Genomic DNA, 20,286 nt, shown 5'->3' on the forward strand with positions numbered 1-20,286 from the left:
CCAAGATCATTTGCCCCTCTGCTGTTTGTCCTCTGTTGCCCCATACCCTCCGTATACTTCCTACCTTTCCTGTGTCTAGAATTAAAACCATGTCTCACAGCCCTTTGTCTCCTGTTTCCAGGAGTTACTTCGACTGTCTGCATGTGGGTCCTACCTTAAACGTGATAACATCATTGCTTACATGTTAAGCTACACATCATTAAATATATTGAGGGCAGAATTTTGACAGTAGCCAAATGGCAAAATAAAACTAAATTGAATGAACATTACATTTATTTGAATATCGTTTAAATATATAGGCCCATACTGTAGGTAGGCTATTTGAATGCAGTAATCTCGGTTTTCATTTGAAGCAAAGAATTTAGTAACTTTGTATTTGTAGTCAACTTTGTTGTGGAAGTTATTGGCGGTCACAGAGAGACTGATAAACACTGTGATTCTATGTTTAGCGGAGTTCTTCTGTGTATAAAGTGACGCGGGATGGGAAAAAGCATCTAACGACGCATTTAGCTGTTCTATGAGTGGTCTGAGGAAGGCGTTAGATTATTCGCGTTTTTAAGTGCAACAATGGTTTTGGGAAACAGCTCGGAGATTTAATGATGCTCCTACGAAGGTTCTAACGATTAATTTAGCCCTATAGATGCTTTTGGGAAAAGGGGCCCTGGTGAGGAGAATGAGGTTTAGGTTAGCAAAATGCTCCCCTAACCAACGTCAAAATTCTGTCTCATTTGAAGAACGAGAGAATTGTGGAGAACACGCCTCCCATGCTACAATTGGATAGTGTAATGATTGGATATGCACTGTGCATTTCCGGAGGATTTCATTGGCCGCCAGCTCTATGATTACTTTGTAGCAGCGGATTTCAGTTGGTGCCCGGTACGGTATAGTATAGTGCATCTACGAATTTACGTTTCGGTGTTTGTGTTGCTGTCAATCTCAGCAGCTGGAAGGCTATACTCCTGGATTATCTGAAACTACGGTATTGTCATTTAGTTTTGTGAGCTTTTTATATTGCGTTTGTATACGCATTGGACCGTATGGAGGGATGTCGCGATGATGGTCTGCTCTAGGAGAACCAAAACTTTGGTGTCGACATGCGTAATTTTGAGTGGCATGACCAATATTGTCTGTCTTCTCTACGTCGGCTGGATCACTAATTATGTGGCCAATGTGAGCACCAAAGTCTCAGAGCCAGAACCGGAGAGAAAGTTTGAAGATGACAACAAGGGAGAAACTCTGAAGATTATAGAGCGACTGGACCGACTGGAAAATGTGGTCAACCAACACATCCAAGGTAGGCTACATGCTAATTTACCGTTCTAGGGACAATGCATAGGATATGTCCACAGTTCTATTTTAGCAAGTAACGTTATATATTTAGAATATTATATTAATAAATGCCAAGTAAATTGGAAAATAATGTAGGCCTAATGTAAAATAAAATGTAACCAAAACTCTTCCTTGAAATGTGCTTATCAATATCAACCACATTGTGTAGTCCAAGTACCGTAAAACGAACTAAGCAGTGGTTTAAACACCATGATAGAGGCTTAATATTTTTTCAATAATAGGTTACAACAGGGGTAGTTAACTAGATTCAGCCGCAGGCAGATTTTTGTCGGGGGAATGGTTCGTGCCGGAACATAATTTAAAATAGTGTGTACACTGCAAATTGACAACAACGAAGCCTAAAAATAGATTGTTATTTTCCAATACAATCATTTCATACCTTGTATTTGTTGGAATACCTGGGAACAGATTTCCTAAATTAAACTCATTTGAGATGAATTCTTTGTGGTTTTATTGTAAATATGTTGTATCAAAAACAAAAATCCTGGGGCAAAAAAAATTATCACTTGCGGGCATGTGTTACAATATGATGGACAAATAGGAAATATGAATTAGTGCTGTGCACTTCACACTGGCGGTCAGAATGCAGAGTAGTGCCGATGCTGGAGTGAACTGATGAGTAAATTTAGCACTTTGAGTACTTGGCCAAATGCATGCTCCGTCTCACATAGATGCACTCCTGTAGCTGGTGCTATATTACATTACTGTGGATCTGTTTATGTTGTCAATGATATCTGTTAGCATGGAGGGAGCTGAGGAGATCACTTGACAAACTGTCAGACCTCAAAAGACCTTTAACACCTAGCCTAATTCTCTCAAATGTCTGTCCAATTTAGCCCTTTTATGATGAAATGAGGGATAGCATGGAGTTTCACATCTTTGCAGTGGACCATAGGGTGTCAGATACTCATGTGTGAGTGCTGCTTCTTCAAATATAGAATACATGGCAGCAGTTTGTGCTGCATGTGTACAGTAGAAGACATGTCAGGTCTTGTTTGCCATTAGTTACCACCCAGCCCTGCTACCACCAAATACAATTTTATTTGTCACATGCTTCGTAAATAACAGGTGTAGAATAACAGTGAAATTATTACTTACTGGCCTTTCCCAGAAATTCAGAGAGAAGTGATAACACAAGGAATAAATACACAATGAGTAATGATAACTTGGCTATATACACGGGTCACAGAACGGAGTCGATGTGCAGGGGTATGAGAATGGAGGTAGATACACTATATATATATATATATATAGTGTATATACAGACGTATGTGGACACCCCTTCAAATTAGTGGATTTGGCTATTTTAGCCACACCCGTTAACAGGTGTATAAAATTAAGCACACAGCCATGCAATCTCCATAGGGAAACATTGGCAGTAGAATGGCCTTACTGAAGAGCTAAGTGACTTTCAAAGTGGCACCGTCATACGATGCCACCTTTCCAACAAATCAGTTTGTCAAATTTCTGCCCTGCTAGACCTGCCCCGGTCAACTGTAAGTGCTGTTATTTTGAAGTGCAAACGTCTAGGAGCAACAACGGCTCAGCCACAAGGTGGTATGCCACACAAGCTCACAGAACAGGACCGCTGAAGTGCATAACAAATGTCTATCCTCAGTTGCAACACTCACTACCAAGTTCCAAACTGCCTCTGGAAGCAACATCAGCACAAGAACTGTTCATCGGGAGCTTTGTGAAATGGGTTTCCATGGCCAAGCACAAGCCTAAGATCACCATGCGCAATGCCAAGTGTTGGCTGGGGTGGTGTAAAGCTTGCCGACATTGGACTCTGGAGCAGTGGAAACACATTCTCTGGAGTGATGAATCACGCTTCACCGTCTGGCAGTCCGACAGACGAATCTTCGGGATAGGCCCTTCAGTTCCAGTGAAGGGAAATCTTAATACTATAGTGTACAATGACATTCTAGACCAGGGGTCGGGAACCTTTTTGACTAAGAGAGCCATGAAAGCAAAAAAAATTGAAATTTATTTCAGTGAGAGCCATATAATATATTTTAAAAGTGAATTCAACTAAATGTCAGTATAATAAGCCTCTGAATTTATTCTTAAATAATGTTGTTATAATACTCACCATTAATGCGACTTCTGGTGCTGCATGGATTTGCTGATGTCTTTGTAGTCTGGTTGGTACTTGGTGAGGTTAAGCTTCATGCAAGCGTTGAGGCTTTCATCCGTTAAACGTGATCGTAGGTTGGACTTGATGTTTTTAAGATGTGAGAATGACTGCTCACATGCATACGTAGATCCAAACATGGTCAATACAGCAATAGTCACACGCTGCAGTGTGTGGTATGTGACAGGAAGCGCGTTCCAAGTTTTGAGAATCAGCTGGTCTTCGGGTTGAAGTTTTGAAGAACGGCGCTGCATTTATGTCCTTCACTTGCGTTTCCTCCACTTTGTTTGCCATCACGATGGTACGATCATGAACAGTTCTTGCCGACAGAGGCATGTCTTGTATCCGTTTAATTATCTTGTCTTTGTTCGGAAGATCATCAAAAAGTTCATTGGCTACATCCAGCATGAACGTTTTAGCATACTCGCCATCTGTGAATGGTTTTCCGTTCCTCACTATTGCTAAAGATCCAGCAAAGCTAGCGGAATTATAGTCACCTTGCCGGGTCCATACGCGGAGTTGCTGCTGGCTAGCTTGCACCCTGCTCAGTAGCTCTTGGCACGCTTTCTTTCTGCTGTCTCCCGCAGGGTATTTTGATGCAAAGGTAGCATGGCGCGTGTCGAAGTGCCGCTTTACATTCGACCGTTTCATCGATGTAATTTTGTCATTGCAAATTAGACACACCGCAGAACCTGCTCTCTCCACAAAGGCGAATTCTTCGGTCCATTCGTCCTGAAATGTGCGATACTCGTCATCTTTTTTTCTTTTCGCCATCTTCTTCGTCGAAGGGTTAGCTAATGACCGAGCAGACTGATTCAAAAGGAGGCGTTTACCTGTTTTACCTAGCAACGGCCAACGTAGGCCAGTATCATTTAATTAAAATAATGGACAATTGCTCCTGCAGCCCTGAACAGGACATGAGCAGTGAAAAATCGATGGATGGATTAAAACAAGTGAGAATATTTTGTTTTATCTGCGAGCCAGATGCAATCATCAAAAGAGCCACACCTGGCTCGGGAGCCATAGGTTCCCCGACCCCTGTTCTAGACTATTCTGTGCTTCCAACTTTGTGGCAACAGTTTGAGGAAGGCCGTTTCCTGTTTCAGCATGGCGATGCCCCCATGCAGAAAGCGAGGTCCATACACAAATGGTTTGTCGAGATCGGCGTGGAAGAACTTGACTGGCCCACATAGAGCCCTGACCTTAACCCCATTGAACACCTTTGGGATGAATTGGAATGCCGATTGCGAGCCAGGCGTAATCACCCAACATCCGTGCCCGACCTCACTAATGCTCTTGTGGCTGAATGGAAGCAAATCCCTGCAGCAGTGTTCCAGCAACTAGTAGAAAGCCTTCCCAGAAGAGTGGAGGCTGTAATGGCAGCAAAGGTGGGACCAACTCCATATTAAACCCCATGATTTTGGAATGAGATGTTCGACGAGCACGTGTCCACATACTTTTGTTCATGTAGTGTATGTACATATACGTAGGGGTATAGGGACTAGGCAATAGGCTAGATAATAAACAGAAGCAGCAGCATGTCATGAGTCAAAGTTGCAAATAGAGTGAATGCAGATAGTCCAGGTAGATGTTTGGATAACTATTTAGTTGTCTGATGGCTTGGGGGTAGGAGCTGTTCAGGGTCCTGTTGGTTCCAGACTTGGTGCATCGGTACTGCTTGCTGTGTGCGGTGGTAGCAGAGAGAACAGTCTATGACTTGGGTGACTGGAGTCTATAACCATTTTTAGGGCCTTCTGACACACCGTCTGCTATAGAGGTCCTGAATGGCAGGGATCTCGGCCCCATTGATATACTGGCCAATACGCACTACCCTCCATAATGCCTTGTAGTTGGATGCCAAGCAGTTGCCATACCAAGTGGTGACGCAACCAGTCAAATTGCTCTCAATGGTGCAGCTGGAGAACTTTTTGAGGATCTGAAAGCCCATGCCAAATCTTTTCAGCCTCCTGAAGGGGAAGAGGCGTTGTCATGCCTTATTCACGACTATGTTGGTGTGTGTGGACCAGTGACAGTCAATGCCGTTTTAAGATGAGGGAGTACGATTTATATTTTTTATGAGCATGGCCTTATTTTTATTACAGCTTTGGATGACTGTCATTCATATTCTATTCAACCAGCTCAATGTAACATCGATAGGTTTAGGCTGCTACATGATACTCAATGTCCTTATACCCATCATGAGGTTACTACAACCTAACCTATGAATAAAAGCTTACAACAGGTGCACAGGTCAATAATTCGTTTTTTTTAGTAATCAAGGTGACAGACATTGACACATTCAATAACATCTTGCACACGCTTGGCTGTATCTAGCTTATCTAGGGTGTAATCATTAGTCCAGCAGTTGCAAACCAGTTTCTATTGAACAAATTCAGGTATGTTTATCCCTGTTCCGTTTGCTTCCGTTTTAAGAAACGTTTTTCAAAAGAATCGGAGGAATGAATACACCCCGGATCACACACAAACACAGTTCATTTTCATAGCAGCCACATACAAACAGCATGATCCATTTGATTGTTGTATAATTACTTATTACAGCTATGCACTCTTCTCACCTTTTCCCATCGCTTGTGGACTTCAGTGCACAACACGTCAGCTTTCTGTGTCCTGGCAAAAAAAAAAATCCAAGCCAAACCTTCATATCATGACCGCTAACCGCTATACACAGAGGAGGATGGAAACTAGCTGTCCTCCGGTTACACCATTGTGCTACCCTACAGAGTGCTGCTGAGGCTACTGTAGACATTCATTGCAGAACAGTTGTTTTTAATCAATTAATTGGAGACATGACTATTTAGTATCGTTTTATCTAAAAAGGATAACTTAACTTTTTTTATGTCTGACTTTATTTTTATGAAATTCACTGAGGAGGATGTCCTCCCCTTCCTCTGAGGAGCCTCAACTGGTGTGGACCATGTTAATTCCTTAGTGATGTCGACACTAATGAACTTGAAGCTCTCGACCCGCTCCAGTACAGCCCTGTGAATGGGGGCGTACTCGGCTTTCCATTTTCTGTAGTCCACGATCAGCGCCTTTGTCTTGCTGACGTTGAGGGAGAGGTTGTTGTCCTGGCACCACACTGCCAGGTCACTGACCACCTCTCTATAGGCGGTCTCGTCGTCGGTGATCAGGCCTACCACTGTTGTCGTCAGCAAACTTAATGATGGTGTTGGAGTCGTGCGAGGCCACACATTCGTGGGTGAACCGGGGGTACAGGAGGGGACTAAGCACGCACCCCTGAAGGGCCCCTGTGTTGAGGGTCAGCATGGCGGATGTATTGTTCTCACATAGGTGGTCCAGGTGAAAGAGGGCAGTGTGGAGTGCAATATAGATTGCGTCATCTATGGTTCTGTTGGCGGCGGTATGTGAATTGGAGTGGGCCTGGGATAATGGCGTTGATGTGAGCCATGACCAGCCTTTCAAAGCATTTCATGGCTACAGATGTGAATGCTATAGTCATTTAGACTGGTTACCTTGGCGTTCTTGGGCACAGGGACTATGGTGGTCTGCTTGAAACATGAAGGTATTACAGACTGACAGGTAACACAAGCTGACACCGTCTCACACAATTAAAATGCAGAAGGGTGCTCTCAGCAGCTCGATCGGCGCTCGCTAGGCCTATAACGCTGAGCTAAAATTAAACATAAGAGGGACTGCCACACTGCATGCAGTCGATCCAAAACCCTCCTCGGGAGGTTCATAATGGACTTAACCTCCATAGGGGACAGTCAGGAGCGGTTTGGAGCTATGACCCGCGCCACACCCACCTCCTCTAGAGCGGTGGAAGGGGGGGGTAGTCATGCATAAAGTACACCTGTCTCACTATTACCTAAGCAGTGTGTCACCAAGTTTGTCAAATAAAAAAATACACTTTGCGTGATGGGTTGCGCTGAGGATCCGTTGACATTTCACACATGATCTGTTTGACTTGGAATCCAATACTGGATGACTCTGTCACTGTCGTTCACTATCATTTGGGACTTTGTCACTACCCTTTTGGTGCTCCCCATAGCAGCGGAGGAAAGGCGTCTGTGCTCCTGCCCTGCAGCTATTTACTTGACTGACAGCCCTTTGGCAAGATAAGAAAAATTATTCTTCCCACTTTCTCTCAGGTCATCTAACCTGCCTCACAGTTAACATGCTTTCTATCATACAGACTACTCTGTAGAATATACAGCTGTGCAGAATGTACGTATTTTTTTCTGGTGTTAGTATCTAACCACTAGTTTTGACAAAATTGCTAGTGATCTGTTTTGGTGGAATATACACTGTGGCCAGTTTATTAGGTACACCACCCCATTCACAAAAAATAAAAATGCTGATGTGTTTTGTGTGTCATCAGGAAGAATAGTGCTGCATCGAGCAGAAATAACATATTAATTTTCATGCCATATCCTCACTCTGACTCCTAGAAGGGATCAGCAGGGTGTCGAAATAGTATAACAATTTTATCTGGGATTTTTACATTCACCACTTTCAAGTGCACAGCAGTGGCAGTAATTTATTTTGGGTCAGCTCATTATGTTTTTTGCTTGACAATGAATTGCTCCCTTTTTTGCCTGAGGAAGATTTGTGCTACTTTGCCCATGTTTTTGTACGGTTGTTGTATGATGACCCACAGCACCCTTTCACAACATCATAAAGGAGATTTAATATGTCAAAAGAGAAAGCTGTGGGACTAAATAGTTGGCCGCCTTCATTTGAATTGACAATGTTATTTTCTTCAATCAGATGTTTTGAAAGGTCTTTATTGGCTGTACAGAAGGTACTTCTTAAAGTTTTGAAAAACGCTCCATATTTAGATCAATGCTGCAAAATCATCATTTTTCATCTGTCTAATCAAAACCCTTGTCTGACGTCTCGAGCTTCACACGTTTGCTGATGTCTCTGAATCAATATATACCTGTAATCACTATTGAGCCGGGACTCTGATTACCTCATTCACAGCTGTTGATGAGGAAACAGGGTTGGTCAGAATGTAAGAGAAGATTATACTCTATGATATAAAATAGATTATGATGTGAATGCGTCCTTGCACAAGTTAGACCCACACGATCCCACTGAATCCAGTCATTACAAACAGCTAGGTGACATGTTCAATCTTGTCTCAAACAATGTTTTTCTTTCATTACAAATATCAAATACCTTGGGATTTGATATTTCAAGGTTATTGGGAATGTTCATTTCCTCCATTGATGTGTACATTACAGTACCTTTATCCTTGAGGTCAGTGCTCAAACTAGGATTTATCCCGTCTGGATATCCTGCTAAATATGCAGAATCAAAGGGTCTTAACACAAGTCTCCTTTTTGACTAGATGGTTTTCACAGTAGAGTGGTGTAATCTGGCCATACGATGTAGATGAGCACAGCAGGGGGGCTTTGCTATAGATGCCCCCAGCCTGTCAACGGTGGAGTTGTTGCTTGAATGAAAGAACACCACACAGCTTTTGACAGTGAACGCCGTTGAACCTTTTTGAGGTTCAGAAGCTGATTTCAGTTCTTAGTATATAATAAAACTGTGGGGAGTTATTTACGCTTACTGTAAATGGCAAATGAACCAGAATTAGGTTTTTTATTGGGTGTTCTCTAGTTAAGCTTCTGCTGTAAGCTCTCACAAAATAATATTTTGAAGATAAATACGCAACGGAGAGTTTGAAAGGATGAGAGTACGAAATATAGTACTAATGGTCAATAGTGAACTGTAAATAGGAGTTTGGTTTCAGTTCAACCGCTGTTTAGAATCTGTGGAATGTCACTCCTGAACTGAGCTACTTGTGCTACGTTCTGTACATTGAGTCGGGAGCAGGATACTTGTTATTTGGCCAGTTGTACTGCAAGTTGATTGGTCAACCCCGGGCTAGGGTGGGGGGTTATAAATGGCATCCTGTTCCTTTTGTTCAGTGGAGAAAAGCTGAGGACAGGGGAGACTGAACATCTACCTCCCAGCATAACCTCTTGATTTGTCCTTCTCAAATAAACCTATTTTTCTCCCCCTGATATGCTTTGGAGTTTGTGTTATTGAAGAATAACATCAATTGCTAACACTCTCGCTCTCTCTGTAGCTGCTGAGGCTTTTCTCTCTGCTGGGTAGTGGATAAATCTGCCCGTCCACCCATCTGTGCTGTAGTGTACTGATTATTGACCTTAATCTCCCCTGTAGAAAAGGAAAAACATTTCTGGGCCCCAGCCTTCACTTGATATTGATGCTTCACATCCAGAGACAGTAGGTGGTTATTTGGTCCAAATATATGGAGTTTTCTGAGACATTCTGTAAGTCGTGAAGAATCCAAGTTTCCAGCTCAACAGACCATGTTTATAGCAGTCTTTCTTTCTGCTTAATGAAATAGTTTGTCATTTTCCATTGGCAACGAGGAAGCATTTGTCCATGCCCACAAACTACTGGTGACACCAGAGAGGAAGTATTCACTTGCTTTGCAAGGCAACACATACAATGCAAAGCTAAATTCTGTAACTTAGATTCTCTGACCTTTTTTAAAGAATGCAGAGGATCGCTTATTTTCATACTGTACACAATACATATTCTACAATTTAACAAGAAAATTGTTTATACAGAAAGGTAATAGCAGGTAAGCATTTACTGTCTAGAACTGGTGACGAGGTTGTCTCATTATCTATTGCCCCATGACCGCTCCTTGACGATAACATTTCCTTGTTCTGAACCTCTCCTCTGCGGTTCCGGTCTTCTCAGGCTGCTGTGGGTGACTGTGCTCTGTGATAATAACATTCCTGCCCTTTCACCACTTGTGGAATTAGAAGATTATTATGAAGATGATGATGGTAGGACTGTACATCCAAAGATCTGCTACACAAACTGAAATTATGTGTATAGTTCATGGTTCCTTTTGTATGTGTTTTAGGTGTGAATATCCCTCTTTTAAATATGTACCTTTTATTGATCTTAGGTGGTCAGTTGTGCCTTCCATATGACACGAGCAATGTTGAATGGTGCTTGCCACTTATTCCTGTTTGTCAGGTCTCTACTGACCTCTGACAAACCAGCCTGTGACTATCAGGCTGTGACAGAGTGACCACACAGGAGGTGGAGAGATCTGTTTTGGCTCACTCAGCATCCCACCATAAGTGAAGTTGAGCGTGGTTGAAAAAGAAAATGGGTATTTCATGTCTGTGTAAGAAAAGAAAAAGCCAATTATTCAGAGACCGCCAGATGAATCATCTGAGTCTCACGAACAGACAGTTCTCCTCCTGCTGTCATGAGTACTACCACAGACTGAGGGTGATACTGCTCCAGATGAAGCCCAAGCGGCACAGGGCAATAATAATTACCATTTTCTCTCAGAGAACCTGCGTGGAGTGCTGGATAAACCAGAGCGAGCGAGAGTGTTCTCATCTCTAAAACTCATCAGAGATAAGTAGCAGCGTACAGACTGGGCTAAAGTTAAGAGGATGAGAAACAAAGCAAACAACTACACGCACGCTCTCGCTCTCTCTCAAACACTCGTACTCACACTCACACACTTGTAGGCCAAATCAAACGAAACGCGAACGAGCATTGCTTCGCGTAGATGCGAGAAATGGACTTGCTTTCTAATTTGAAGTGCATGACGCTTTTGACGGCATTGACGCTGGTGGCCCGTCTGTTTTCAGTCATTCACTACCGTGCATTCTAATTCCAGCGTGTACATGCTCTTTGCTCGTTTGCGATTTGTTTAATTTGGCCGTGTGTGTGCACTCTCTCTCACACACAAGACTACCAACTCTCTCCCACCATCTTGCTTTGTGACTCCCAAGCATTGCTTGCATACATAAACATGCTCACAGTGCATCATGTCCGACGCTATTTTACCAGAAATGCATCACTATATGCTTGAACCCCCTTACATTCTCTTTCCACCATACTTATCTTTGTCCATGCCCACAATTACCATGGTAACCCATGATTGGTCAGCCGATTACATGACGCTGCCAGGACAGGAAGAAGACGCAGTTCAGTGCCACTCGTGCACATTTCCTTTTCAACCTCGAGTCATGCAGAAATTCCAGCTGCCTGTGTGTGGATAGTTCTTCTTTTATGAACTTAAATTCAATCAATATATTATGAGGCGGCTTTTGAAAGGTAACAGTTTTAGCATGTCGGCGAATGTTTCCGTAACAGATGGAAATGGAACCGGGTTAGTAGAGCAGTCAATCAATAGTCAGAGAGCTACTCTGTTCAACACAGGATATAGCACAGACAGAGAGATGTCCTTGGTCAAGTAGGATGACCTGTACTATAGGCTAGGTAGCCTGAGAAGTATTCTTTTGCATTTGACCATTTCGATTTTCAGCAGTGCATCACAAGATTGTGCCGTTTTGATTTGTGGAGTGTTGTGCTACAGAGAGAATCCCAAAGGGGAGAGATGTATAGAATAGTGATAGCACTTCATAGAAGCAACATGCAGAATATTGTATTCTATACTGCTCCCATGAAAGCATACAGTGTATTGGAAATCATTTGAGCTCAAAATAATTCATTGGAGGTTAATTTAGTTTGTCTTAATCAAATTCAAATCGAATTCTGGAGATTCCTACAAGACACCCTAGTTGCCCAAATTTAAGAAATAATTTCCTTTTGACATGTTTTGAATTGCTGCAAAAGTGTAATTTGTCCCTGGAGTGGCTTGAGTCTGCCTTTTACCATGTCAAGGAAAAGATCCCTCTAACCACAAGAAAATGAATGCTATCTAATTAGCTTTACATTATGCATATGCGAAATATGCTGTAGCAACAGGAGGTGTATTGCAATTTGAGACTTTCGATTCAATGTGCATAAAAGCACCTGTGGCTTCTCTGTAAAGTGTTCAGTAGAAACATGTAGCACCTGCATCCCCCTCTGTCCTCCTCAGGGGTTTGTGAGCTGCCATCTGCCCAGCACAGGCTGCTCTCCGGTGGGCTTATTATAACTCCGGGGCCCCTCCACGGAGCCATGCGATGGAGGTTAATTGGGCAGCCGTTCTGCGAGCACACTTCTCATCGCCATCTGAATGTCGCTGCTTTTTATCCTGTCTCACTAACGCCGTCGTGTGAACGAAGCAGTGGATTAATCAACGTTATGAATTGGCTGTTAAAGTGAGTACACTGTGCTTTGAAACAGCTGTTGTAGGCTAGAATGTAATATAAATCAACCACAGACAACACCGCAATATACACCCTCCTATGTAAACCACCAGGGTTGTGATTGATCATATTCCAGTAACCTACTGATGCAGGCATATGCACTAATCTGATGAATCACCCTAAACCCCACGTTGACCTACTGTTCCACCCACATACTGGCCTAGCTGTGCCAACTGACCTGGGGCATGACTGCAATGGGCATAGAAGCAGCGGTGGGCATCTGAATGTGTCTGTTTTTCTGAGAGGGTCTGTAGAGTTGGAGTGCCCTTGCCAGTTTTGCCAGATGACTCTCGCTGTGTGCTGGGTTTAGTGAGCTAATAGTTGCGATTTGGCGAGAGAGACCATACATCTTTGTCTCCAACAGATGATTGATGGAATGGGAGCTTTTGGGGATCTTACGCCTCTTATTTTTCAGGTTGTCACAGAGGAGTGGAGCACGCTCACAAGTGTGAAGTTCAGATGCATATCCAATCCTCTTTGAAGTGTGGGGGTGTTGCATTTTGATTTCATCAGTGACTTGGTGACACCCACACATCAGATCTTCCTGGGTTTCAGGCACCTCTTGAATATTCCATTCTAGTTAATGGATCTCAAACAGCCTACAAAACAGTAGGGAGGACTAAAGGTCAAGAAGTCCGCTGCACAATAGGCTCCTCTGCTCTGACCTTCACATGATGTCTATCTATAACCCTCACCTTACACAATGACTTACCTGCATTATTTATTGGCTTTTTTCTTGTGTAGGGGGAAGGTTCAAAATATAAAATGGTATTTTCTTCCGAACACTTAAAGTTAAAGCGGGCCCGAAACAGTAGGTAATGGTGCAAGAGATTGCCTCTGTCAGCTGTCCCGACTCTCTTTAAATGAGGTGCCTGATAATGGTGGCTGGGATGTGTTCTTGCCCGCTGCTGTGGGTGGCGCCACCCGGAGGTCAGGGACATCAGGCAGATACTTAACACCTCTGCCTGACTGAGCTGATTTGGATGTGGCTTTCTCTACTCTCTGTCAGATTCAGAATCAAGCCAGACTGATACTGAAGGCTGTGCATACACTCCAGGGTGACACGCATCTGTGACAGGGATGAGGAGGACACTCTGGGTGTATTAGCACATAAAGGCTTTAATAGTAGACTCGCGATGACATAGATGCTCAAAGTAAACAACAATAGTGGGTCAATTTCCTCAACAACGTTTTTAAAAGCAGTTAATTACCTCTTGCTGTGAGTTTTTGAATTCCTGGGCTCCGTTTACATAAATGCATAGTAAACAGATTGGTTATTGTAGTGCTTAGAGGGCACAAAGAATTACAACTGCCCTCCCATCCCACAGATGTGGGCACTCTGTCACGCCTCCCCTGGCTGGTCAGGCAGATGGTCAGCAAGAATCCCATTCAGCCCTACGTCTGAATGTCCCGCGCATAGTTCCCCCCCCCGCCCAGCATACCACAGCCCCGCCCTGCCCTGCCCAACCCATCCCAGCGTCTCAGTGAAGGGCCCTTTCCCCTGTAAAAGCTTCAGTAAATTTGTTTCTGCAAGAAATTAATACATTTATATTTCCCAGAATATGTGAGTGGGCTGTCTGTTCCTTTTTGCCTCTCTGGCGGGGAGGTGGCAGGGCGAATACGTGAAAATGTTGTATTTAGTCTGTCAGGTCATGTTTTCCTCAATGGCCTCGGCAGAACAGAGGTTGCCGCCGGCTGCACTCCTTCCGTTTGGCATATTATTGAATGATTTAATATCATTGCAGTTGTCTTGACCTTTAGTGTCATTACATTGCAAGGGTAACCGTGTACCCGAACTGTGCCGCACGTTCAAAACTCAACATGGAGCTTGGGTAGCCCTTGATTTCACTCACATTAGCTCTTACTATTCCCTCAGTCAACCTCTGTCCCTGATGTGACGGGTAGGACTTGAGCGCGAGGCCTTTTTCTTCTTTCAAACCTTTTCCGTTTCCCTTCAGGCCCACGGGGCCTCGAGACCCTGTCTGTTTTAGTTTGAGGAAGCACACTTATCATTTTGATCCATTTCATTCACACTTTCTTCGATGTGGACCTGCAGAGGGGAAATTATACGAACTCTACATCAACACACAAACACTTTGTTGCGAAATGGGACGGGAAATTATTCAAAGCATATGCTAAATGTAATGCATGTATTATATAGTAATAATTACTTGCATTGCAAAGTAGCCATTCAAAATGACTGTTAAGTTGAAAATAAGCTAAAACAGTAATGGGGACAATTGGGTCTTATTGAGCTGTTTCTTATGATAAGCAGTCTCATTGGCATTTGCTAAGACACTCCACCGCCAGCAACAACAAATGAATTCAGATCACATATTAGGCCTTGTCTATTATCGCAGTTCACATCTGCTTTGTGCTTGTTGGAATAGTGCCATACTCCGTACAGCACTGGTGCCTCATCACTCGCAGCTAAAAGTACAAATCAGTTTCGCCAGTGTCCGTACAAATCCAGGAGGCAAGACTGCCACTGTTGGAAAAACTATTGGTTCCTCACATTTACAAGGCCATTTGCAAGCTCAGTGTGGCGGAGGGAAATCCGAGTTGGAGTGAAGCAGTTGTGAACTTTTATCACGTTAATTAGTGGGCTTTGAAAGCTATAATGAAGGAAAAGCTACAGGCTTAGCTATGGTTAGTTTGATCTTTTGAAAATCTGGAGGCTGTAATTTAAGTCTAAAGAAAAACATCTTCATTTAGGCATTCTGCTTGTGTTATGCAAGAATATTAATTTCAATTGAAAGAAAGAAATGTAGACGCTACCTCGCTTTCAAACCAAGCCAAACTAAGTCCATGATTTTTATTATAGTAGATCTTTTTTTGTGATTGGTTTCTAGCTCATTTGACTGTGTTAAATGCCGTGGTGGTAATTGTACAGTAGAAGATGCGATCAGGTGCAGATTTGACTGGGAGTGGTTTGAACAAAGGCATCAGCATTGGCCTCCAGCTGTGGAGTAATTGGTCTTTTGAAGACTTAGTTTTCCTCTCACTCGGGGGCCGTATGCTTCCTAAACTCGGGCCCTGTTTTCCTGATTGGGAGCATAAGTCTAGTATATTGTGGGCTGCAACTGCCTTGTTCTCAGGAAAACATTTGAAATCTCTGTCACTGAATATTTCAACTCCACAACAGTAAGATGAATATTTCATTTTGAAGGATATAGGTTGGTCCTGACAAGTGACTACCATTTCCATGGACCCTGCATTTCTATCAGAATGACTGTAATGAAAGGTCACGTGACGACGTGCATTAGTCCTATCGTTTTATAAAACCTCTCAACTTGATTGTCTCTCGATCTATTACAGCAGTTTATTCTGTGCAGTCTGGTCTGTATCATCAAGATAATTTTGAATCGTTTTTGTCTTTTTGAAGGATGTTTTTTTTCTGAACTTGTCACTATTCTCCATGCTTACGTCTGGCAGGTGGTACCAGTGCATCAATGCTCAGACCAACATTCTCCTAAACAGCTTCTATCCCCTGGCCATAAGACTGTTAAATGGCTAACAACTACTGCTCTCCCTCAGACTGTCCTCGGTCACGCTTACTCACACGCGCACACACACTCACCACACCCTCAGTCACATACTCATTACTGATGCCACACACTTACACCCCCCCCCACACCTACGCTGCTGCTAAAATGATTATTGATTAGATTCATTACTACCACTACGCTGCTGTTCATTAAATATTGATTTCCATTACCATTTAGTATCTATCTATTTATCCTGCTTCTGGTCACTTACTCCTGTTTACATGTATAAATTACCATTAGTATGTTACCATTTTATTGGTAACCATTTTAAGTATTTATATATTCCTGCTACCAGTCAATTTTCAGCCCTGTTTACATGTTTAGTGCCTTCAGAAAGTATTCACACACCTTGACTTTTTCACATTTTGTTGTTAGAGCCTGAATTTAAATTGTATTAAATATAGATTTGTCACTGGCCTACACACTACCCCATAATGTAAAATGGGAATTGAAATTTGTCCAAGTGTAAAATATATATAAGAATGTCTTTAGTAAATAAGTATTCAACCCCTTTTGTTATGGCAAGCTTAAAAACATTCAGGAATAAAAGTGTGCCACATTAAGTTCAATGGACACACTCTTTGCAATAATAGTTTGAATCACTACCTCACCTCTGTACCCAACACATACAATTATCTGTAAGGTCTCTGTCAAGCAGTGAATTTCAAACAGATTCAAGTATTCAGACCCTTTGCTATGAGACTCGAAATTGAGCTCAGGTGCATCCTGTTTCCATTGATCATCCTTGATGTTTCTACAACTTGATTGGAGTCCACCTGTGGTAAATTCAATTGATTGGACATGATTTGAAAAGGTACACACGTGTCTATATAAGGTCCCACAGTTGACAGTGCATGTAGGAGTAAAAACCAAGCCATGAGGTCAAAGGAGTTGTCCTTAGATCTCAGCGACAGGATTGTGTCGAGGCACAGATCTGGGGAAAGGTACCAAAATATTCTGCAGCATTCAAGGTCCCAAAGAACACAGTGGCCTCCATCATTCTTAAATGGAAGAAGTTTGGAACCACCAAGACTCTTCCTAGAGCTGGGCGCCTGGCCCAACTTAGCAATCGGGGGAGAAGGGCCTTGGTCAGGAAGGTGACCAAGAACCCGATGGTCACTCTGACAGAGCTCCAGAGTTCCTCTGTTGAGATGGGAGAACCTCCCAGGAGTACAACCATCTCTGCAGCACTCCACCCATCAGGCCTTTGTGGTAGAGTGGCCAGATGGAAGCCACTCCTCCAGTAAAAGGCACATGACCGCCCGCTTGGAGTTTGCCAAAAGGCTCCTAAGAATCTCAGACCATGAGGAACAAGATTGAACTCTTTGGCCTGAATGCCAAGCGTCACGTCTGGAGGGAACCTAGCACTATCCTTCCGGTAAAGCATTGTGGTGGCAGCATCATGCAGTGGGGATGTTTTTCAGTGGCAAGGACTGGGAGACTAGTCAGGATTGAAGGAAAGATGAATGGAGCGAAGTACAGAGAGATCCGTAATGAAAACCTGATCCAGAACGCTCAGGACCTCAGACTGGGGCGACGGTTCACCTTCCAACAGGACAACGACCCTAAGCACACCGCAAAGGTAATGCAGGAAAGTGAATGTCCTTGAGTGGCCCAGCAAGAGCCCAGACTTGAACCCAATCGAACATCTCTGGAGAGGACTGAAAATAGCTGTGCAGCGACGCTCCCCATCCAACCTGACAGAGCTTGAGAGGTGCTGCAGAGAAGAATGGGAGAAACTCCCCAAATACAGGTGTGTCAAGCTTGTAGCGTCATACCCAAGAAGACTCGAGGCTGTAATCGCTGCCAAAGATGCTTCAACAAATTACTGAGTAATGGGTCTGAAATATGAATTTAAATGTAATGCCTGTTTTATATTTTTATAAATTTGTGACTCACCATCTGGATTCGGTCTTGTGTAGCAAAATGTCAAATGGTGTTTTTTTACATTGGATAAAAGTAGAGACTCAGATCTACCAAATGGTCTATCATACAACTGCATTTGAGGAACAATGGGAAAGTAATTCTGCTTTGACAGTTGAGAAAATGGCCTTTTTGAATGTTTTGGTATCTAGTGAGAGAGCTCTTCTTTGTCTACACCCATTCAGCATCGTTCACACCCTCTTAAGCTTTAGCCCCACCCATCTCGTTTCGCGCTCGGAGCACATACTATACCCTCTGGCCGATGATTTGTTTACCTCTGGATAACATGAAAACAGCCTAACCAGCTCTGCTAGCAACCATTTCATTATGCTTTTTTGCAGACACCGGCCATATTCAACGGGTGTTGTACACACATCACGTAACGTTAGCTAACGAGCCAGCCAGCTAACGTTAGCTAGTTAAACAACAATGAACAAAGTGTCAACAATTCCACATTGCTGGGAGATAACCAACCAGGCTCTATTTAGAAAATAAAATGGCTTTGGGAAACAATAACGTTAGGTAGCTAGCTAACAGTACAATTGAGCTTGAAATGAAACCACTTTCTGTCAATTAGAAACATGTAATATCTAAAAATGTAGCTAGTTAATGTTACTCTCTGAGCAATTACATTCTCCTGATATCTTGTGTAGGATAAATTAAATGCTAAGTTACAATGCTGTAACTTGAAACTATTTATTTATTTTGAAGTTTTTGTTATACATTTGAATATTTGTAGCTACTTTAAGGTAACACCTGCAGTCAACTTGTACAATATGTTAGGAGATAAAGAAGAGCTCGTTCTTCATTTCACTTGTCACATAAATGACGACAGACCGGAGCCTTGTGAGCAATGCCACTGAGCAAATTTCAGGACTGCTGAGCTCAAACTTGAATGTTGTGAAAATTCTGTGCAACTTCCCACATGCGTTTACTGTGAACACTGAGGCTGTACCCGCTTTAAGTTATCGTTTTAACAATGGCCAAGTAGGCTACTGTGGCTATTTGATCATAATGTAGGCCTACCGGAGTGGTCTATATCAAAAACAATGGAGAAAATGTGTCCCTTAACATTGGCAGAACAGCTATTCCCTTCAGCCTACTGTAGCAGCCCGTGTGTAGTGATCAATGTAGACCTACATTCCATGAGATGTTTGAAAAAAAACATGCAGGGCTTGACATTAACCTGTTTATCCACTTGTCCTTCAGACAAGGAGGTGACAGAAAATGTTGTGGTGTTTGATGCAAGGAACCACTTTACACGTTTTTTAAAAATGCATTATTATTCCCATACCATTATTACAGAGTATCAAACAAAATTATGGTACCCTCGACATATTGGCTACTTAGCTTATTCAAGCCGGTCTCAAAATACAACACTGCCCCTTTTTAAGACAAAAAAAAGCTCTTTACCTCACTTGCTTTTCAAAGATGTCTAGAAATGTACATGTCTTGTATGAGGTTCACTCCCATATTAAGTGCAAAGTATCTATAACTGGGCTAATAACTAACTAGCAAAGGATATTAACAAAATGTGCACCTGTGGCTACATGCAGCTCTTGCTTTGATCTCAAACCAAGTGCATCTACTCATTGCCACTCGTGCTGTAAAAAGTCCAGTTCAAAATAAATGGCACATCCATATATGGCAATGTTTTATTTGCATATAGGCCTACTGCAGCTCTGATTGGTTATGCCGCACCGGTCTGTGTAGAGTACTGGCTGAGTAGTGCTATTCCTACGCCGATGTGTTCTACCTACAACAAAATCTCTTGCTTAGTTAGTTTTGCGTACTAAATTATGCATAGTTCGTTTTGTTTCGGTATGTTGCATTGAAAGTGGCTAATATTGCATTGATTCGATCACAAATGCCACACTAAAAATGAAACATAGGGTTAACTATCAAACAGGGAAAACTCTAGAATGAACTTCACTCAACAATCTCGTGCTTCTCGCAGTGGGCTGATACTGTATTTCTTCTGCACGGCAGTCTCGGGGCTACTGCGTGACGATTAGAGGGACAATGGCTTGTGAGTCACTCACTGTTGTGCAGCACACGACAGGTCATCTAGTTACAGTATGGAATTCACAACTTCATGTTTGCCAGCTTATAACATTTTATAACCTATTAAGTCAACTGTCTAAAATGTGCTAAATGCTCTGCGGTTGTGCAT

General features: G+C 42.7%; 1 protein-coding gene across 2 annotated transcripts in view; it reads left to right on the forward strand.

Moving 5' to 3' along the window:
• The first annotated feature begins 868 nt into the window (after window positions 1-868).
• Window positions 869-20,286, forward strand: part of LOC139540283 (polypeptide N-acetylgalactosaminyltransferase 18-like) — a 90,833-nt gene continuing 71,415 nt past the window's right edge. For both annotated transcript variants that reach the window (XM_071344009.1, XM_071344010.1), the window contains exon 1: window positions 869-1,294. In XM_071344009.1, the coding sequence (XP_071200110.1) occupies window positions 1,054-1,294 (241 nt within the window). In that variant the 5' untranslated portion in view covers window positions 869-1,053. The remainder of the gene's footprint in view (window positions 1,295-20,286) is intronic.

The sequence above is a fragment of the Salvelinus alpinus genome, chromosome 15 (assembly GCF_045679555.1).
Source record: "Salvelinus alpinus chromosome 15, SLU_Salpinus.1, whole genome shotgun sequence".
NCBI classification, from domain to species: Eukaryota; Metazoa; Chordata; class Actinopteri; order Salmoniformes; family Salmonidae; genus Salvelinus; species Salvelinus alpinus.